Below are 21,310 nucleotides of genomic sequence, written 5' to 3'. Positions count from 1 at the left end.
TAGACACGGATATGTTACATAGGTGACATATCCTGGCCCCTGCCGACACCCCTCGAAATCGGCCAGTCTTGATCTGGAGCTGATTGAGGATGTGCGTATCTGCCCAATAGCGCACCTTATCCCATGAGATAAGTGCGTATCCATGTATGCAGGCCTAGTCACAAAACCGTCCTCCGTGAGTTGGAGAAGATGCTCTCTGTAGAAGGCCATCTTCGTGTCCCACTCCTGTGTCGGCTGTATCCATGTGCTCCTGGTATCTAGCTGAATCAGATCCTGGCGTATGAGTTTGGTGATCTCTATCCGTGTGAGAGACAGGGAGGGTGCCTCCAGGGAGTATTGAAATGGAAGCAATCTATCCATGTTGAAACCATGCGACTGAAACCATGCTGTCATCTATCCATACCAACATGTTGTATCGCCTTGTAGAGCTAGTTGTCGAGATGACTCCAGGGCGAGCCGAGTGTATATGTCCCTGGGGAGATCCCATAGACCGTGCATAAAGGATATTGATCTAGTCAATGCCTCCACCACGAGAGGGGGGGGGAGGGGGGGGCTAGCTCGGCTCTGATAATCTCATGCGGCACTGAGGCCTTAGCCTGGATCATCCGAGCAACCATAGAGACCAGAGGCCTCTATACATCTCCATCCATTTGTGTTGCCAGATCTCCCATGGTGGTCTACTGAGGGTCCCCATACCTGAACTGTACCGGTCCAGCGAAGTACACCCCCAGATAAGTATGCGCATCTGTGTACTCCACAATCTCCTCGCCATACGTTAAAATGGGCGCTGACCTCCTAACCCCCTGTGGTGTGGTGTTGAACACCATAACCTTGGTTTTCCCCAGGTTGACAGACAATCCACTATCACGAGCAAATGCATGCAAAGCATCCAAATCACGTTGCATCCCCTTTGGAGAGTCAGAAATCAGCACAATATCATCAGCATATAGTAACAACGGAATCCATTTCCCAGCTAGCTGAGCCCCCCTCTCTCTCTGACGCTCTACATAGTCCGAAAACTCATCCACATACATCCCAAAAAGAGTCGGGGATAGGGGGCATCCCTGCTTTACTCCAATAGTGGAGAGGACCATGTCAGACATTCCCTCAGTGGTGCGCACCCGCCCCATCATTGTCCTGTGGAGAGCCAGAATCCCCCATATCAGCTCTGTAGGCACACCCACAAAGCTACAATAGATCCTCTTGCCATGGTGTCTACCCTCCTCAATAATAGCTCTGAGTGTCAGAATCTGGTCAAAAGTGGAGAAACCTCTCCTGAAACCTGCTTGCACTGGTGCTCTTATGCCTTCTCATTCTGTCCATCTACTCAGTTCCTGCTCAAGAATGGATGCATATAGCCTAGCTATTGTGTGACCAACCATGATGGTGCAATAATTCCGGGAATCATGGGATCCCCTGAATTGAAAATAGGCACAATCGTGGACATACTCCAAGTCTCAGGGAAGCCTTCATACATGGCTTGATTAAACATCATAGCCAGGAGCTCTGCAAGCATATCTCTGGCATGGATGAAGTGCTCTGCTACCAGCCCATCATGATCATGTGCTCTCCGTGTCTTCATCCTGTCAATGGCTTTCCTTACCCTCTCGGCAGTAAAGAAAGAACACGTCTCCGGGCATGTTTAGTGGGTCCGGCTGGTTGTCCATCCTGAAGCTGTGTAGAGAGATGTGGCATATTCCCCCCATGTCTCAGTGGAGGTGACCGCTTGTGGTGGTGAATGTTCGTGGAATAGCCTCCATGCTTCGCCTCAGTCCTGACTTATAAATAGATCATATAGATCCTGCTCTAGCTGGGATAGATAACCCCTTTTCTTTCGTCGCACTAGGCGGCGAAAGATAGTCTGTGACTGTCTATGTGTGGTAATACCCATGAGCACTTCCCTCTGTAATTTGATCCTCATCTCTCTACACTCCTCATCGTACCAACTGTTCTAGGGCATGCTCCTAGATCGTCTCCGTGTAGGCTGGCTGTGGGGTATGCTTCTGATGCTACATCATGGAGTGTCTCTGTCAGTATGTGAGTGAGTTCATCTAGTGGCCGTCCTGGCTCCTGGGTGCAAAGTTTCCTATATATCTCATCCATATACACAGAGTCCGTCTCCCTAATGAAGGTATAATGGATGTGTGTGGGGGCCTCTCTTAATGGAGTTGTGCTGAACTGAAACGTCAAGGTGAAGGACAAGATAGCATGATCAACTGCTACTCCAACTGGCCTAGGGCCCACCATGAAATCCTGAAAGAATGGAATGAGACCTGGCTGGGCACCATGTTGGTGTGGAAAGCAAGTAAAACCTCCAACTGTCGAAAATCTTTGTAGGCCATTCAAAATGGCCAATCTATGTGCGGTTCCCATATCGATCAAGTATCTACCATACTCACTGTATTCCTCATCTTGTGATAATCTGGATAGACCCATCTCTGAAGCATCCAGCTCCCTAAGCATCTCCTTGGAAGTATCATAAAATATTGTCTGGTGGTGGGCAGTCCTAGCATTGAAATCCCCTAGTATGATAATGTCACCGTCCTTAGAAAACTCCCATATGTCATTATCCAAAATAGCAAAGGGGGATTGTCCTCTAGGTGATGCATATACTGACGTACTAGGAGAAAAGTAACAGATAGCAATGTAGAGGTATCTGCCCGTCTCTGCCCTGAGCCTCACCCACATGTACCTAGCATGCTCATCCTTGCGCGCTATATATATAAGTGGCTGCAACTCCTCCCTGAATAGAACTGCCACTCCCCCTGAGCCTCATCCTCAATGCTCGATCTGGTCTCCTGCCTGCAGGGTGTCTCCCATCTATATATGCTCACCTGTGGCATGGATTGCACAAGGTCTTGATGTGTCTCAGAGTAGAAGATGATGTCTCTCCCTGTGAAGCTATCCTCGAAGGCCCCTCTATCAAAACGAAGTGATCTGTTACAATTCCAGGTTGCCATCTTTAGTGTGGTCCCATAGGTCTTGCACCGTCATACGGGACATCGCTCCAATATCACCACCTTTCCATCCCTGTAAAACGCAATCTTCCCCTTTTCCCTTGCTACTCTATTTTCCGGCATTACTTCTTGCATATGAGCAATCTGTGAGAGGGTGAGGTCATCTCCAAGAAAGATGCCAGTCTTTTTTAGGGTCAGTCTCTTCTTCAGGAAGTCCTTCTTCGCTTCCATGGAGGGGAAGCGGAGAATGAGTGCCCTTTCCTTCGAGGTTTCTCCGTTGCTCCCGCTTTTCTTAGTGCCCACTCTCTAGGCCCTTGTATGTGTCTGCTCGTTGACCCCCACCAGAGTCATGAGTTCTTTCACCTCTTCATCCACATTATCTTGGTCTTTCAGGCCACATATCCTTACGGGTAAGGCCCGCACACGTCTCCTTTGCTCCTCTTCTAATGTCAAGTTGATGATTGGTTGGTGTGGGGGTGAGGGTTATTTCCTTGCCTTTCCCTTTCTTGACAATCTCAATCCATTTTTCTCCCATTTCTGCTTTTTGTTGGGTCTTTGTGATGACATCTACCCACGAGGTCGTCATTTCTTTTTGTTGCTCCCCACCTTCTTTGATGGCCTGCACTTGTTCCTTAATCGTGTTAAGCTCGTCAATTACTGAAGGTTGAAGCTCTCCCTCTTCAAGGACATTCTGCGATCGCACCTCTACGAGCTCTTTCTTGAGTAGTGCAATTTCTTCATCTTGAGCCTTCACACGATTCTCGAGTGTATGTATCGTGCTTTCCTGTGTTGTCACGCGCGCGTCGAGAATGTTGATAGTACCTAAGAGGTGGCGGTTGATCTGGCTGATGGACTCACTCAGCTCTTCTTTGCATTTTTGGATGGCATCCTCCACCGGGTCATCCTTGCCATAGAGAGAGAGAGAGAGAGAGAGAGAGAGAGAGAGAGAGAGAGAGAGAGAGAGAGAGAGAGAGAGAGGCTCACACACTAAAAGACACACATAGAGGCAGATCACAGTATTCTTCCATCCGGAGATTGAGCAGAGACTAGAGAAGCCAGAGAGGAGGAGCAGAGGTATACTAAGTGATTGAGCAGCAGAGCTGAGGAGATCCAAGGGGCCCAGGATGAGGGGATTCTCCCATCACTCGAAGAGGTTGTAACAAAGGATCGAATCTATACTGACGAGACATGGGAGATGCCCTGTGCAGACTCTCACCATAGAGGACATCGACACAATCATGCACTAACCGACGCGAGCCATCTCCGAATCCTGATACACACATATCCACCATTTTGTATTTGTTCTCTGAGATACATACCCACCTGAATTCTAAAGCCGTTTAGAAAAACTCGCTATAACTGAACTTCAACGCCGTTCAGAAAACCTCGATATAACTGAACACGTACCTTTAACGGCCCACACAATGAAAATGCACGTGATTCTTCATCAGATCCTCCTGTTACTGGACAAGAATACCAGCTCTCATTATAAACCTGGGCATCAAAGGCATCGGTGTCTGAGATAGATGAGTTTGTCGGTGACCGCAGATCACTTTCCTGCAAATTGTCATTGCAAAAGCTCCCCAGGTATGCACAGTGCTCCCCAACTAACGATATTTCTGGAGTCATGGGGAAAATATGCCCCTCTGTACTAAAAATGTATCTGTATAAAAATCAGAGCAACCCGTAAGTCCAGGCATACACAGGAAAGCATGTTGTTGGGGGCTTTCCAGATCCCCCACCCCAAAGAGGAAAAAGAAAAAGTGAAAATTATATTAACCAATTAAGTCATGCCTTCAAAGAGCTTAAAAAATATTTACACTACTTAAATTTGAAAAATAGAACTTACGGATAAGGCCCTTTCTCTACCATATTATGCCCACCAACTGCAAGGTCAAATAGTAGCCATAGGTATTTAACCTTTCATCAAAACAAGGGTTCAGTTAAATGTCAGCAAGTCCAATAAAACTTTAAGACATCACCTAAATGGTATTATAATCCCAAATGCAAAGTTTAAAAATACATAAACATTTGCAGGCCATGTGATCCAGTATCATACAGTCTCTGCTAGGAAGAAACTCTCCATATGATCATCTTGAACATGAGACTCTACATCAGCTATATGACAATAACCACAGGGACAGCGAGCACCATGCTGAATACTGGCTACTATATCCCGACCTACATCTAGGTACCTAAAGAAACCAAAACCAAATTAGTTCAGATAAGCATATATTTGCAATAATTTACTTTGAAACTTACATCGAGTCTCGAGTTGCCTTGTACAGCCAATATGTGCTTTCAATCAGCTCAGGTCGTAAAGGATAACTTCGTTGGCCTGGCTGCACTTGAGTCAAAATTTACTAGTGAGAAGACTCTTTCAACAACAGCAAGAGTGCTGCAAAGTGCACAATAAAAATATCAAACTGTACCTGTACACTCGAGGTTGCCAGATTGAACCCTTCAGGAGTAAACCCATATTTTTTCCACACACTGAAAAAAGCTTTGTGGGTGTGCCTTGCAGGTTCCAAATCTCCAGCAAGAACCTGTTGAAAATGTTTTTTTCAAAGATTTGCAGCAAAATCTTAAAGTTATCAAAGCTCAGGAAAGGAACCATCTATTGGAAGCGTTTTGAAGCTTATTCTTCAGAAAAGTAAATGGTGTTGGTTTGTCCTTGATGTGCTTCTCATAAGACAGTTAGTATAGCATTTTCAGGAGAAAAAAAAGCACAACTTTTGGCCGATAGACAATCTTTTTCTATGCCAATGGATATGTCTTTCTGGCTTAGTGGCTCTCATCCTACTCTCATATCTTCTCCAATAACACTGCCTTGATGCTTGTATTTTAGAGCTTAGACATGCTTTTTTAACATCCTTTCTTTTTTTTTTCCAACTTCAAAATGTTCATTAAGAGAGGTCCCTCCTCTTTGATCCAATGAAGCTATAGAAGCTAGCAGTGTCGTCAAGATCAATTGTAAGCTAAGAACAGCTATAGCAACTCCTAAATGTTTGAGTTCATCAAAATCAAGACTTTCTCATTATGATCCGGCAAAGAACTGCACCCCACAATGTCTATGGACCTCAATCTGACAGGACTACCATCCTGATAAAGTATGGTGCCTGTCGCAAAACGAATGGCAGCCAATTCCACTACAAATGGGTTATGCATCCACAATTTGCAACATCAACACAAAGGTCACTAGCCACATCAATCTTTGGAAAAACTTGATCATTATGGTGCTTACATTGGCCCAAAAAAGGCAGGAGGATTTCTAGAACAGCCTTTTCTACTCATTATAAGTGAGATAAAAATTTTCTTGTTTTCTCATGATCTTTTTGGGAGTTCATAAAACATTGCCCAGCAGAAGAATCATTTTTCCATAAGATATATTACATGGATGGATAAAGTGCATACACCTATATCTCAAAATACATTCGACATGGTGAAGGTACCGCAAACGCTCCTCTAATGAGTTACACACCAAGATGATGCTTGAGCAAACCTACGTTTTTCTTGACGTATGCATTATAACTAAGATTCCAGCTTATATGCCTTAATTTGCAAAGAACAATGTTAAGCTCATAGAACTGAAAAGAGACCCTGGTAACGTATAAAAAACAGAGAGAAAGCAATCTGAGTACATGCAAAACAGAACTTTAGAAGACGACAAAACCAGATAAACAACTCTTTTCCAATTGCACTCCCAAGTAGTAAGACCATTATGTGGAAGAGCATTGGCCCTGGAATCGAGACCCCTTGCAGTGATTTTTCTTGGCCTCAAGAAGCACAAATGTACCTACTACATGTAGCTCTCAGCCAGTGAGTGAGTTGTGGCCTCCACAATAAAGACTTCATTTGAGATTACAAGATGCCTAAGGCCTTTCTTTTATAGGCTCCAAAAGAATACTCCCAGAAAGCTAGAGCGCCCAAAATCAGCTGCAAGAGTGGAAGTCAATGCCCTTTCTGCACTTGCAACCTCTCTTTTAATTTCTTTTTCCTGACTTTTTAAACTTCTTTTTGTGCTCTTTCTAATGATTTGCTATCTTTGGCTGCCGCTTAACATCTCAAAGAGTAGTTAGCACCCTACACAAGGTAGCGAAATAAACCAAAAGAATGAGCCTCTCTATGGGCAAAACCAACATCAAATCCTACTTATCGTGCATGTGAAAAAGCCACATTGTAAGGAATTATTTCGGATTTGACAGGTTGTGGGGTTATGGCTTCGAATCGTCAAATCAAAGAAGGAACAATTGCTGCCAAAAATGTCATGTGAACTTTTGATCTCTATCAGAAATTATGGATTGAGGTAATTTATGGAGTTTCAAATTATTTTAAATAAACAAATCCGCGACTTGCTTATTGATTGCAAATAAGAGTCGTCTTGTTGTGCTTCATTTATTTCTTGAAGTAGAGTACTCTCTAACACAGTAAAGCTCCTATTATGCATAATGCGTGATAATGCGTCAGCAACAACATTATCCTTGCCCTTTTTGTACAGAATTGCCATATGAAATTCTGCCATTATGTCACGTGGACATCTAGCCCAATGTGCATGTGGACAAGTTGTATCTTACTTCTGGGGCTTAGGTAATCCTAGGAACTGATTTGGTACCATTGTGAGCCTGTACGTAGGACGTGCATTTCTAGATAGTTTAATTAGTATGCATACCTCCGGTCGCACAAGGCTGTTTCTCACACATTATTACATGGTTGTGGGCGCCTGAGACTGTCATTGCATAGCACTTTGTATGAAGCACATGACCCCCAAGTTCTATGCCCAGCAGGTTAGCCATTTGGTCGGTAGAGCACTTTTTAAGTGCAAAACTATGCCAAATTTGTTTAACGCGCTTGTTATTATCAATAAGTGATTTTGAAATTTTAGAAGACATTCATATAGCTCTTTAGGTCGGGCAACTGGCTAAAAACATATAAAAGGGTAAAAGGGTCACTTGGCCTTTAGTTTTTAGGCATCTGAGAACCTCAAGCCAACGTTGGAATTCACCCATCGCCATAACCCCCTCAGAAGCGTTTTGCAAAGGATCCATGTTTCAACTTTCTGGCAGCCGCTTGGCGTTGGGCATCACATCGGTCCCTCACCTACAGGCAGCCAACGACCACCCTTCTCTTGCTTGCGTTTTCCTAGAAGTACCATCAACAGTAGCAAATCAGCATCAATTCAGCCACATTATCCAGCGTTCAGCATCCAGCACCTAGTACCATCAGTTCTGAAGACTTTCGTGCAAAGAACCTTCAGTAGTCAGTATTCAGCCACAAGTCCCATAAGTATTCAGCATTCAGCATTCACCAGCAGTACCATCAGTTTCAGGCACTTCCATCGCGAAGCATTGCTTGGAAAGTGCATGTTCCATTTCAGGTTGCACCATTTTCAGCATCAAAATATTGTATCACCATTTCACGCAATCATAAAGAAAATACCACTCTGGTGACAAAGTGGGGGGCTCTTGGAGGGAGTTTCGAGACCCCATCAATGTTATTCTTTCTCTCCCCTTCACTCACAGTATCATTCTCTCTCGTTTCAGTTGGAATTAGGGTTGTAGAGAAACGCTCACGGCTTGGAGAGGACGAAGGAAGCTCAAGGCACACAATAGAGAGTGTGTTACTTAGTGTGCAATGGAAAGATAGATAGCCCTAGAGTGATGGGTGTATATACAATGCACGGGGGAAAAAACCGGCGGTCCTAGTGTGTTCGCACACATCACTACCACATGTATATGGTAACAAATCCCCCCTGGAGTGATGCGGTGAACGAGAGCTCTCACATGAGTAAAGGAAAGTGCCATGCCCTGAGGACATGATCAATCCACAAAGGGGAGTAAGCCCAAAGCTTTGCGGACAGCTTCGAGCTTCTCATGAGATAATGCCTTTGTGAAAAGATCTGCAAGCTTGTCCTGTGTTGGCACATAAGCCAAGCTGATCTCTCCTGCTGAGAGCCTCTCCCTGACATACTGGTAATGCACCTCAATGTGCTTTGTGCGAGCATGAAAAACTGGGTTCCTCACAACTGCCAATGCTCTTTGACTGTCAGTGTAGATAGTGTTGGCAATGTCTTGTCCAACACCCAAATCAGCCATAAGGCGTCTGAGCCATACACACTCAACCGTAGTTGTGAAGATTGCCCAGTACTCAACCTCACAACTCGAAGTGGCCACAGTAGGTTGCTTCTTGCTCAACCATGATATACATGAACTGCCAAGCATCAAACAAAAACCACTTGTGAACACTCGCGCGTCAAAACAACCATCCCAATCTCAGTCCGAAAAAGCATGTAAATCTGGTGGCAATGATCCCCCCTTGGGATAAAACAAGCCAAGATGTAAAGTGCCACTAAGGTAGCAAAAAATCCACTTGATAGATTGCCAATGCTTAGACCATGAGCTATGCATAAATCTGCTGACCTGTGAGACTGCAAACTGAATATCTGGCCTCGTGTTGCATACATAAATGAGGCAGCCAACAACAGTTTAGTAAAGAGTGACATCAACAGGATCGCCAGCATCATGTAGACTCAACTTCAAACCTGTTTCCATGGGAGTTGCAATAGGCTTGCAATCCTCAAGTCCAAACTTACATAGCAATGTCTCTATGTAACTTTTCTGACAAGAGCCAATACCACCATCACATTGCTTAAACTGTATGCCCAAATAATGATGCAACAACCCCAAATCTTTCATCTTGAAAGTAGCATTCAAATCAGCCTTAAATTCAACAATATAGCTCTCATTTGGTCCAGTGATCAGCAAATCATCTACATAAAGAACCACAATGAGAAGTACATCACCCTCACGCTTTACATACAATGTGCTTTTTGTTGGACTGTTACATAAGCCTTGTTTGACCAAATGAGTGTCAGCTTTCTCATACCAAGCACGAGGAGATTGCTTCAACCCATACAAAGCCTTCTTACATTTGCACACTTTGTCCTCTTGTCCTTTCTTGACAAAACCGCGAGACTGTGTTACATAAACTTCCTCAAATATGTCACCATTCAAGAAAGCAGTAACAATGTCTGATTGATGTACATTCCAACCAAAATGAGCTGCCAATGCACATAGAAAATGCACAGTAGTCATACGACAAGTGGGAGAAAAGGTCTCTTCATAATCTATGCCTTTTTTGTTGTAGATAACCCTTTCCAGCAAGTCGAACCTTATGGCGATCGATCTCACCATCCGGCTTGCGTTTCAACTTGTATACCCACTTCGTACCAATGGCCTTCTTACCAGGAGGCAACTCACATAAAGTCCATGTGTCATTTTCTATAAGTGCATCATATTCTGATTACATGGCAGCCACCCAATTTTCTGAATTCTGTGCTTCATCAAAAGACAGGTTTTTCAACATCATGTAAGCTAGACAGCCAAAGAATAACAATCTGATGCATAAGATGCATGGCGAGAGCCTGAACGAGTACGACTAGACAAAGGTGCATCCAATTTATTGTCACGCAAAGTGTGCACCAGCGATTTTGGCATACCTCTAGTCTGCTCATTTTCAGCCCTTTCCTCATCAAGTACATCATGTACATCTGCATCAGTAATAGGCTGATCTGTAACATTTTCAGAAACCCCCATAGGCTGTATATTTGCCTCATTGGAACTTACATTCGTATTTCCACCACTGAAAAGAGGCAACAAAGTGTCATAAATGTCATGTGAGCTTACATTACTATCTCTAGTACATGAAAGCAAGGGCTGAACAGAATCTTCCACAAACACTACATCCCGTGAAACCAGAATACGTTTTGTTTGCGGATGATACAACCTGTCACCATTGCTTTCAGCACTATAACCAACAAAAATACATTTGACAGCTTTATCATCCAATTTTCTGTGCTGTGTTTGTGGCACCAAAGCATATGCAAAACAACCAAAAATACGCATGTGCTCAATAGAAGGCTTTCTATCATACCATGCTTTATATGAAGTAATAGACTGCAAAGCTTTCGTAGGACACCTGTTTAGTACATAAATGGCACACATGATGGCCTCAAGCCAAAAAGAATGCGGCAAAGCTTGACTTTTGACCATACATCGTCTCATTTCCGTAAGTGACCTGTTTTTCCTCTCAGCAACACCATTTTGTTGAGGTGTATAAGGCACTGTACATTAGTGTTTTATCCCACGGCTAGCCAGAAATACATTGAATTCATGAGACATATACTCCCCCCCTCGATCGGAACGGAGGGTGCCCATAGTACATTTCGAAACATTTTCAGCCATAGCCAGAAATTGTTTGAAGCACATAAAAACTTCGGACTTCGCTTTAAGCGGACATACCCATGCATGCCTGGAGTAATCATCAATGAAAGTCACGAAGTACAGGTAATTGCCCAAGGACGGAGTTTGCATGGGTCCACAAACATCACTATGCACAAGCTGCAACATGCATGTGGCCCGAACTGAACCATCCTTTGGAAACTTTAAACGCTGCATCTTACCCAAACTACAACCTTCACAAACATGTTTAACAGGTGCTTCAAGAGGCGGCAAAGAAGCAATCATATCAGATTTCTGCAAACGCACCAAACTGGCAAAATTCAAATGACCAAAACGTGTATGCAAAAGTTTTGTATCTGAAATGGCCCTTGAATCTGCAACTGCATCTGCAAAATTTTGTCCACACTTGTCATACAAAGTGAGCTTATACAGCCCACGGCACAAAAGCCCAGATGCAACGATTTCATCACCAAAACTGAGATCATGAACTGTGCATGTGTCATCCACAAATTTGACTACAAGTCAAAGTCTAGCAAGTGCACATACAGACAAAAGATTCTTCTTGATCCCAGGTACATAAAGTGCATCAACAAGTGTGAAAGAACAGCCATTAGCAGCAGTAAGCACAATCTTTCCAACTCCCTGAACCGGATAAGAGGCATTGTTGGCACAAGTGACTCAATTCCCATGAGGGACAGACTCGAGAGAGGTGAACAATTCACGATGTGAGGTAATGTGCTTTGTAGCACCACTATCAAAATACCACACATGTGAATCTGCAGCAATTGACAAGCATGCATCATGGACAACAGGATTGTAAGTGCACTCTGCACTAAAAGCCCATTCTGCATCAACATCAACACAGTCTCCTTTCACAGAAGACTCAACAATGGCTGCATTTGTCGTGGAACCAGCATTTACAGTGGAACCACCCTCTTTCTTCTTAGCCTCTTTGGCCTTCAACTTAGGACACTGCTTGATCAAGTGATCATTAGCTTTACAATAATGGCAACGCATCTTCTTTCTGCCCTTATCACCAGAATTTCCAGACGAATTGCTGCCACCAAAAGCATTAAGAACAGAAGTTTTGCCACTCGTAGCAGAACCATAAGAAATGGTTGCATTGCTGTTACCACCTTTTCTTTGAGAAGCAATAAAAGCTTGTTCAACTGCACGCTGTCTAGTCCTATTTTTTCTGGAAAGTGACTCTTGCAACAGCAATGTGCATAATGCATCAAACTTCACAACTTCTGGATTTCCTTGGGTCATAAGTCTCCAAGTACTAGCAAAAGTCTGGTAAGAATCTGGTAAGGCATCAAGAACAGTCTGCACAAGGAAACTGTCTGAAATGACTTCACCTGCACAAATAAATTGCTCATTGATATCCTTGACACCAGCAAGAAAAGTGTTCATATCATCTTCCTCATGCATAATCTTCGATTCAAGGTCGCAGCAAAGCAATTTTAGCCTCATTGCGGCTTGCATAAAGACCTGCTACATATCCCAAGCCTGTTTTGCAGATTTTGTTGGACGCGTGTGAGGAACAATGATGCGCTTCACAGACAACGCAATCAATGCATGAGCCTGCGCATCCTTTATATCCCAACGAGCTTGTTTTGCCGTAGGCAAAACAACTCTAATAGCATCAATCCTTGCAGCAAGACCTGCAACATCCTCAACATCGCCTACATCCTCAGAACCAGGACGTACATCAATGCCCTGCACAATATTCCAGACGCCCTTTGACCCAAGAACATGTTGCATCATATAAGCCCACATAGGGTAATTGTCCCCATCCAACCTGTCCTCAGCAGCAAACATCTTGAAGACATTTGTGTTATTGTCAGCCATGGTAAATGCTGCACCTGATGTGAAAACTGCCATAAAATAGGAGAAACGGAGCGGGAACAACACGGGCTATATAGCACAAACCGTAGAAGACTGTAAGGCACCTGTTATGCAAAAAATGGCACTGACAAAAAATTTGCACAAAATGACGAAATTACCTGTGCGGACTTGCCTGTAGTGGAAACGGAGGCCGAAATGAGCCCAAATTAGAAATCTGAGCAGACAAACCTCTACAAGCTTTCTCGAAATATTTGTCGACCTGCGAACGCTCGCCAACTCTCACTGTAATCGGAGAAAGTGAGCAGGCATGTACTGGAGCAGCTGGCGACTAAGCCCGGGAGGACGTAACCTGCTCTGATACTAATTGTTGGAATTAGGGTTGCATAGAAACGCACACAGCTTGGAGAAGACGAAGAAAGCTCAAGGCACACAATAGAGAGTGTGTTACTTAGTGTGCAATGGAAAGATAGATAGCCCTAGAGTGATGGACGTAATATACAATGCACGAAGGAAAAAACCTCCTAAAGAGGGAAAAAATGCCCCGGCGGTCCTAATGTGTTCACACACATCACTACCACATGTATATGGTAACAGTTTCTCTCTAATCTATTGCACATCTTTCCCATAAACTAATAGGAACTCTCTCATGAAGTAAAAGGAACCTTGAGTTCGCACTGAGCACTCATCCCGAGTTATCACCATAAATCACTTCCGCTGCACATTGCACATTAAGTAATCTAGCTTGACGGCCTCCCAAATTTGGAGGAGTACAAAAATGCTTCAAGGTACAATGATATGTGTATACTTCAACTCTATGCCATAAAGATAATGACCTCACATTTTATGTGCATGAATAATTCTATACAATTCTAACTTATGCACATGCCACTCCACCCTCTGGTAACAAAAGCTTCTTGATCTCAAGAGCCACTGGCCTTCCATCTTGTCTTAGTACCACACCAACTGCGATACTACTAGCATCCATACGTAGATCAAAAGGTTTTTCTAGATCTACTACCTTAAGCACTCGGACTAAAGCTACTGCATGCTTCAATTGTTCAAAACTTTCTTGTTGCTTGCTAGTCCATTCGAGATGAACTTTACCTTGCAAAAAATCGTTTGTGGGAGCTTCTATGAATGAATAAAATTCAATAAACTTACGATAAAACCTAGAAAGACCAATAAAAGATCTCAAACTCTTGTATATTGTGGCATTGGCCACACCAAAATCACTGCCACCTTCTACTGGGGATTCATCTTGAGTCTCTTGGCATAAATGATATGGCCTAAATACTCAATCTCAACGATACAAAGAAAAATCTTATCCACATTAGCATACAAACAAATGTCTCTTAAAGCTTGAAAGACCCTATACAAATCTGGCTCATGTTCTTGCAAACTTACACTAAAAACAAGGACATCATCAATGAAATCAACCACAAAACGACCCATAAATGGCCTCAACATGTCATTCATTACCATCATAAAAGTTTCAAGCCCTTCTCCAAGTACTCATCGATCACTTTCTAGACTTCTATCTCCTCCTTCATACTCATCCCATATGATGGTCTATTGATTGGAGATGCTACTTGCACAAGCTCGATCTTGTGCTCCACATTATTGTGCGGAGGCAAACCAGAAGGCAAGTCAGATTTAGATGCTTCACGAAATTATGCTCGTATCTTTTCAAAAAGAGCTTGAGCAGAAGTCATCCTACCTCCACTTTGTGTCATGTCCACCTTAGCAGGCACACAAGAAATATTTGAAATATAACAAAGATAAATATACTTACACTCCATCTTGTGTAACTTGGTGGCCTTGAGTAGATTGGTCTGTGGAAAGTCCAGCTCGCCCGGATTGTCACCAGTTTGCCATCATCTTAAAACTGGTACACATGAGTCCAAGGATTTATAAGTGGCTTCCTTCTAGAATGTCATTCCTTGCCTAGCATAATATCAAATCGTGCTAGAAGTGTAATCTCAAAATCTAGCTTCTCCTCATAGGACTGTATTTTGAGAGAGAGATCAACCACTAGTTGATTCCAAATCTCAGTTCCCTTGCCATTTGCTAGCTCCACTGTATTTATATGTTGATGACTGTGTCTAGAACTTTAAATTTTTAACGAGCCTGAAGCTGATGAAGTTATGAGTGAAACCTATGTCAAACAAGACCTAAACTTGCTTTCCTTCCACAGATCCATTCATGACAAAGTGTCGTATCTGAAAATTGGTATCCTTTCTATGCACCTAGAGACTAACATTCACTTGGCACACTTGGTGCTTTCTTTGCGACAGACACTGCCAAAATTCTTTGAGAAAAGTCAAAGTCATTCAACAGATCTTCTTCTTCCTCATCTTCCTTACTCAGAGAGTTTAACAACATATTGGCTTCCATTCTGAATTTCTTAGGAAAATCTTTAAATTTATGTTTGCCCAAACACCCATAGCACAAGCCTTCCTTCATGCCTTTTTCCCTTTGCTATAGAGTCAGCATTGAATGATTAAATGCTCTCTTACACATAGGAGAAACTTTCCTTTTAATACCTGAGAGGGTAGTGATCATATGTGGATCCATGGCTTCCTTTTTTCCTATCTGACTAGATTGTTGCATCACAGATATACCAGAGGTTGGAGGACGTGGAACCTACTCCAGAAAGATCTTTAGCTAGGTGTTTCAGGCTTGGACACTCCAAGCGAGAAATTGATAGCAACACACAAAAGTAAACTGCAAAATCACTGAACTTTACGAGAGAGAGAGAGAGAGAGAGAGAGAGAGAGAGAGAGAGAGAGAGACGGCATGGTAGAGTTTCGCGCCCAGATGCACTAGCCCAAAGACTGGCGCCCCTTTCGGTATTTCTTCTTATTGCTCACAGTAAAGTACATCTCCCAAGGGTCCTCTGCTCTCAGACTCTGCGTCCACATGCTCTGTAGAGTCAGGCACCAAGGGTCCTTTTAAACTTACAAGGGATGCCCAAGAGCAAAGCCCCAAAAGCATCAGATTCAAAAGCATCTGCTTTCAAAAGCTAGCGCTGAGATCTCCAAAAGCAGCCAGCATAATTTGCAAAAATCCGTACAACCTGCCACATGGCATCAGCAGCGCAAAACGCAGAAAATCTGTATTGTCTTGCCATGCCATCGTCCGTATAAACTGCCACCTCATGTAAGAGCATTTTACAGAAATCAGCTACACAACTCAAATTTTTTATTTTAAAAGTTTTAGGCCCCTCGGCCGGTGCTCCATAAGTTCTTTCAGTTGGTTGACTTAGTTTCTCTTGTCCACTTGACCATTTCTCTTTCAATTGGACATGCCACGTCATCACTTTGTGACATTCCCCCCTCTTGAAAGAATTGTAATCGCCCTTGATTACACCTGCAAAAGCAGCGAAAGGAGAGAAACTTTCTTTGATAGACACTGACTCTATGTACTCATGCACCAGACTCTACCAATCCACCATTTCTACAAAGACATCAGTTACTGATCAATCACATTTCTGTCGAGGGTCTCAAATACAAATCTTGATCATTGTAACAATTTAGCAATCATATCTAGACTGCGCTGATCTTTTCACGGATGTCTTGATCTACTAAATCTTGTTACCATCAGATTCATATCCTTTCATTTCACATGTCAATCAAGAAAACCATGCCCATGACTATCCTCACAAGAGTGTACTTCCACATAGCATACAATTCACAAAATCTCACACTCATTTCACACCGAACACCATGTTTTCAATCATTCAATCTAGCCATCTCATTCCGTCCAAAACCCTTGATGCACCTGGATCACTGTGCGGTCCTCTCATCCTTCCGGAACTCTTGATATATTCACCCTTCTCATCTAGATTGACATCTTGCTGCACTAGAATGGCATTCAGTTCACATTCAATTCTTATTCACTTAGTCATCACATCTAGATCTTGCCGATCTCTAACACATGTCTAGATGCACTAAGTTCAAATCATTCATCATATGTTGCAGACATTATCCTTCTCTACATGTCCTACCAATACACACATGAAAGAGAACATGTTTTCAATTCAATTAAGGAAATTTCCAATTCAGAGCACAGTTCATAAACTCATTCCGCAAAATATTGTCGGCCTATCAGTACCCAAAAATCTCAAAGAGAAATTAGTGACTTTATTCAATCTAGGCAATCTGTGACAAAGGAGTGGAGTGGCTCCCCTCTTCTGCAGTCCGCACCACACCAGATTCAACCTACAAATTCATCGGTAACTTTTGGCATAGGCGTTGCTGATAGCCCAAAAGTTTCAAGGTATACCTGTCACCAGGAGGTGTATTTTTCCTGTTGCCTTCCGTAAATAAGTATTAGATATATTTATTTTATTTTTACTTGTTTGTCCCGGAACCCTTGAAAAGGTGCAAGTGGACATTGCATGGCCAGTGTGAAACGGCTGCAGCCAAATGGGTTTCTCACATCGGGGATCTAGGTCGGTCAGAAAGGGACTGCCCGGGCCAGTGAGCACTGAATTCTGATGAGTATGGAAGCTCGTGTGCGCCAAACTAGAATTTGGGCCACTCGTCAAGTCACTGCAACTTTATAAGTTGAAAGGGGCCAGTAAATTAACCCACATTGTAGATGGTGGTCAAATGGTAGTCTTCAATGATGGTCAGGAGACCGATAGGGACGCCATGGAAGCATCTCCTAAAATTTAGGGAACTGCTATTTTTGACCGGAATATGTGTTCGCGTCATTAGCTCTAGAATGACAAGGGGAACATTTTATTGCTCTGCTGCCAAGTCAACTGACGCACCAGTTGAGATATTTTTAGCAGGGAAAGCCCAAACTCGGAAACTGGGCGACGTGTCAGCCTGTGAGCGATTATGCCACTCTGGGAGGCAAAAACGAGCTGCATATCAACAAAGGGGACGCCATTTTCAGCCTCAGGTGGATTGTAGCAGGTACAGAAGATATAGAATGCTTACCTTGCCCTCTATGCACAGTATGGTGACGGGAGTGATGCCCCGCACGCTACATACTGCTCTCTTTCTCCCCTACGTGCAGTATGTTATGCCCCACTAGTGGGCTTCTCATTTCACCTATATACAGTTCTGGGGGTTTATGCACGTTTGCCAAGGCAAGCGCCTTCTGAACAGGAACCGGATTAGCTAATTGCTAATCCCCCACAGGTACGCATAGTTCCATCACGAAAGATTGCGAGTTTGGAGAGTTTTCTCGCGTGAAAACTCGTCCAATTCACAGGGGAACTGTCCCATTGCGTGCGGGAGCCCTTGGGACACGTGTAGGCGCGTTCACTCCGGTAAAAACGATCCGAAACAGGGAATTACAGCCTGCTGTGTTTTTCTGCAGGTTTAGGGTTTCGCACCTAAACTGCAAGGGAACATCGGGGGAGCCTCGTGAGAGCCTTGGGATGCGTGTACAGGCTGTTGGGCTCCCGGCAGTGAAAAACAGAGAATTACAGCCCACTGAATTTCTGTGACAGCTCACCAAAAAGCTTCCAGATATCGAGGGAATTCGTCCTAGACAGGTGTTCTTGACCTACAGGGGTTTTTGCGCCGTTATGGTATCGAAATCCGGTCGAAAACCTGCGTTTTCAGCCCTCGCCAGGTTTGGACAGCTTTGTGAAAGCTTGTGCTAAGTGGTCGGATCGTCTACCTTAATTTGAATAAAGAAATACCGAAAGGGGCGCCAGTCTTTGGGGCCTACAGGGTGTCGGTCTCGTGTGCGCAGTGACATTCTAGTCGCTGGACGCAACTGTGTTCTCTTCCCTTCTCAGTGCTCTGTGTAAAGTTAACAGGTAATTGAAATAGTACCACCCTCTACGTTGTATAGGACGGTTATAATAGCTCTCTATGAAGAGAATTTGCAAGGTTCTCCTCCACCATCCACTTTGCATCGACGGCCAAAAAGTACCCTTGCCCAAATTATCCCATGGACCTAGCTTACCTTTCTGTTCTTTTCTTGTGCCGTGTGACCTGTTGGTAGCTCTCCTCCTCTAAACTACTAGATGGCCTCCATGCCTTTAAGACACTTTCAGAAACCTCCTTTTCTTACTTTTCTTGCCTTTTCTCCGCTTCTTCCACCTTTTCTCATCCTCATTGGAACAAACTATCGAACTCTCTGAAGACGAAGAAAAATCTGAATCATCCTCAAAACGAGCATGCTTCTTGGATCTGCTTGCCACCTCGAAAGTCTACTTCCGGCCCAAATAACAAGGAAAATCTACCAATTTCCTCTTCTTCCCAGAGTGCTTCAAGCCTTTCTAAGAGGAGAATCAATGGCCTCATGACACCTCGAATGAATCTTATCCATCAAGTAATCCTTCACGTGTTTCGCAAATTTCAGATCTCTGGAGTACATAATCAATCTTTTCACACACTTATCAACCTGCAATTGATGTTTGTACTCCACTCTAGCAAACTTCCCTGCCGAAAATTTGCCCAATTCTTCATTCTTTTCTTCAGTTCCGACACAAGATTTCAACTTTTCTTCGCCTTCCCACTGAGACGTGTTATCTTTGTCAGATTCTCCGCGAGAACCCATGTGTAGTCTCGGGTTCTTTATGGCTTGTGCCCCTCAGAATAGAGCGATGAAGAAGGGAGCGTGCCTGATGCACGATGGACTAAGGGTGGGAGCGGCTAATAAGTTCAAGGCAGCGACACGAAGATTCCTTGACAAACAAAATCTTGACTGCTATGTCACATTCTCCTCGAAAATTTATGTGTGTTGCAGAAGGGACAGGACCCTTAGTAGAAGAAGAATCTTTTTGAGCTCTGATACCAATGTTATAGGCTTGGACACTCCAAGCAAGAGATCAATAGCAACACACGAATAGAAATTGAAAAATCACTGAACTTTAAGAGAGAGAGAGAGAGAGAGAGAGAGAGAGAGAGAGAGAGAGAGAGAGAGAGAAAAGAAAGAAAGCTTTATTAACGTCTTCGAAAGGCCAAACTCGACCTATGAGACAATATCATATACATGTGTTGATGCTCTAGGCATCCGAAAATATAAAAAAAAGGTACAAACTGAAATGAGCCTATACTATGCAAAAGGGTGTGGTAGGGTGGTGCATGTGGTGTATAATGTATAGTGTGGGTCCTCGTGTCAAGGTGTGCTCACGCATCATCACGCTCAACTAGGGGCTGCAAGGTGATACAACCATGAGATGATAGGGAGGGTATCTAAAAACAAGCAACATATGTAGGGTAGAGAATGTGGTACATCGGTGGTGGCCTGCTCAGGTATCTCTGGAATGCTGGAATCCCTTGGTGCTGGTACATGACTCTGCTCTAGATATTGATGGTGTAGAGCTAGTATCCTCGAGATCTCCCTCTGGTGATACCCATGTGTCCTGTATCCTGGGAGCCTCGGTCTCCGACATGCCCTCTGAGACTCTGCCTGCTGAAGGGTAAGCCCTCTGCTCTGTATAGGTAGTGTGGGGGGGTCTGGCCCTACTCGTTGGAAAAACTATGTGATGGTAGTCTGTGTCCTGCTATCCTGACTCTGGCGTGGCTGTAACAACTGCTCTTGAACCTCTAAAGCCGCAACCAGGAACTGGCCAAATCTCCTCTGCTCTCGGCCTATCATATGCTGCTGTAATGAGTCTCCAATGCCATCTCTCTCTCTCTCAGCTCTGTATATGCTGGGCATCTCATGACAAAATGCTCCTCACTCTCCACCTCTGTCTGGCAGATCCGGCATGTACGCTCCTCTCGTGGTATGCCTCTGGCTCTGCCACTCTCAATCTCTAGCTGATGTGATGACAATCGTAGCTGGCCAATGCTGACCCGAAGTCGGTGTGGCATGTATTCCTGCATGTATAATGGAATCTCAATGAATCCCTGCTCTGAAAACCTCAGAAAATGCTCATAGTAATATAGCATTTTAGGAGGTAGGGTGTCTGTGGGCCTGCGCCATGTCCTCTGAATATATGTATGCCATATCTCCTGTCTGATGACCCTATTCCTCCCAGAGCGTGAGAGACAATAGGTCGGGGCCTGGGTGTCATACTGGAGTGGTGGTAGTCTATCGATATCAAAACCGTGTTGAGCTAGCCAATCTCCTATCTGGGCATACCATGAGCTAGTGTCCCCTGCCTGTGCCATCTCTCTAGATGCAATGAAGGCTCTATGAGAGATCCTATCTGGATCCATATCTTTGAATCTGTGAAGAAGGCAAACAGTCTGAAAGAGTGCCTATACCAACATCGATGGTGCCAGCTCAGCTCTAATAATGTCGTGTGGAACTGATGGCTTCCTGCGAATCATCCTGGAGATCATAATA

At 43.8% G+C, this 21,310-nt stretch overlaps 1 protein-coding gene across 3 annotated transcripts in view; it reads right to left on the bottom strand.

Annotated features, from left to right (window-relative positions):
• The window catches only part of LOC147456589 (Glycosyl hydrolase family 47 protein), a 141,321-nt gene that overhangs the window by 24,385 nt on the left and 95,626 nt on the right, over window positions 1–21,310 (bottom strand). For all 3 annotated transcript variants that reach the window (XM_086515019.1, XM_086515018.1, XM_086515017.1), the window contains 5 exons: window positions 5,390–5,503; window positions 5,220–5,299; window positions 5,017–5,152; window positions 4,807–4,877; window positions 4,365–4,620 (listed from right to left, as the gene is read on the bottom strand). In XM_086515019.1, the coding sequence (XP_086371145.1) occupies window positions 4,365–4,620; window positions 4,807–4,877; window positions 5,017–5,152; window positions 5,220–5,299; window positions 5,390–5,503 (657 nt within the window). The remainder of the gene's footprint in view (window positions 1–4,364; window positions 4,621–4,806; window positions 4,878–5,016; window positions 5,153–5,219; window positions 5,300–5,389; window positions 5,504–21,310) is intronic.

This window comes from Adiantum capillus-veneris, chromosome 6 (genome assembly GCF_014529385.1).
Source record: "Adiantum capillus-veneris isolate H3 chromosome 6, ASM1452938v2, whole genome shotgun sequence".
In the NCBI taxonomy this organism is placed as follows: domain Eukaryota; kingdom Viridiplantae; phylum Streptophyta; class Polypodiopsida; order Polypodiales; family Pteridaceae; genus Adiantum; species Adiantum capillus-veneris.
This window is presented reverse-complemented; position numbering and strand designations above follow the sequence as displayed.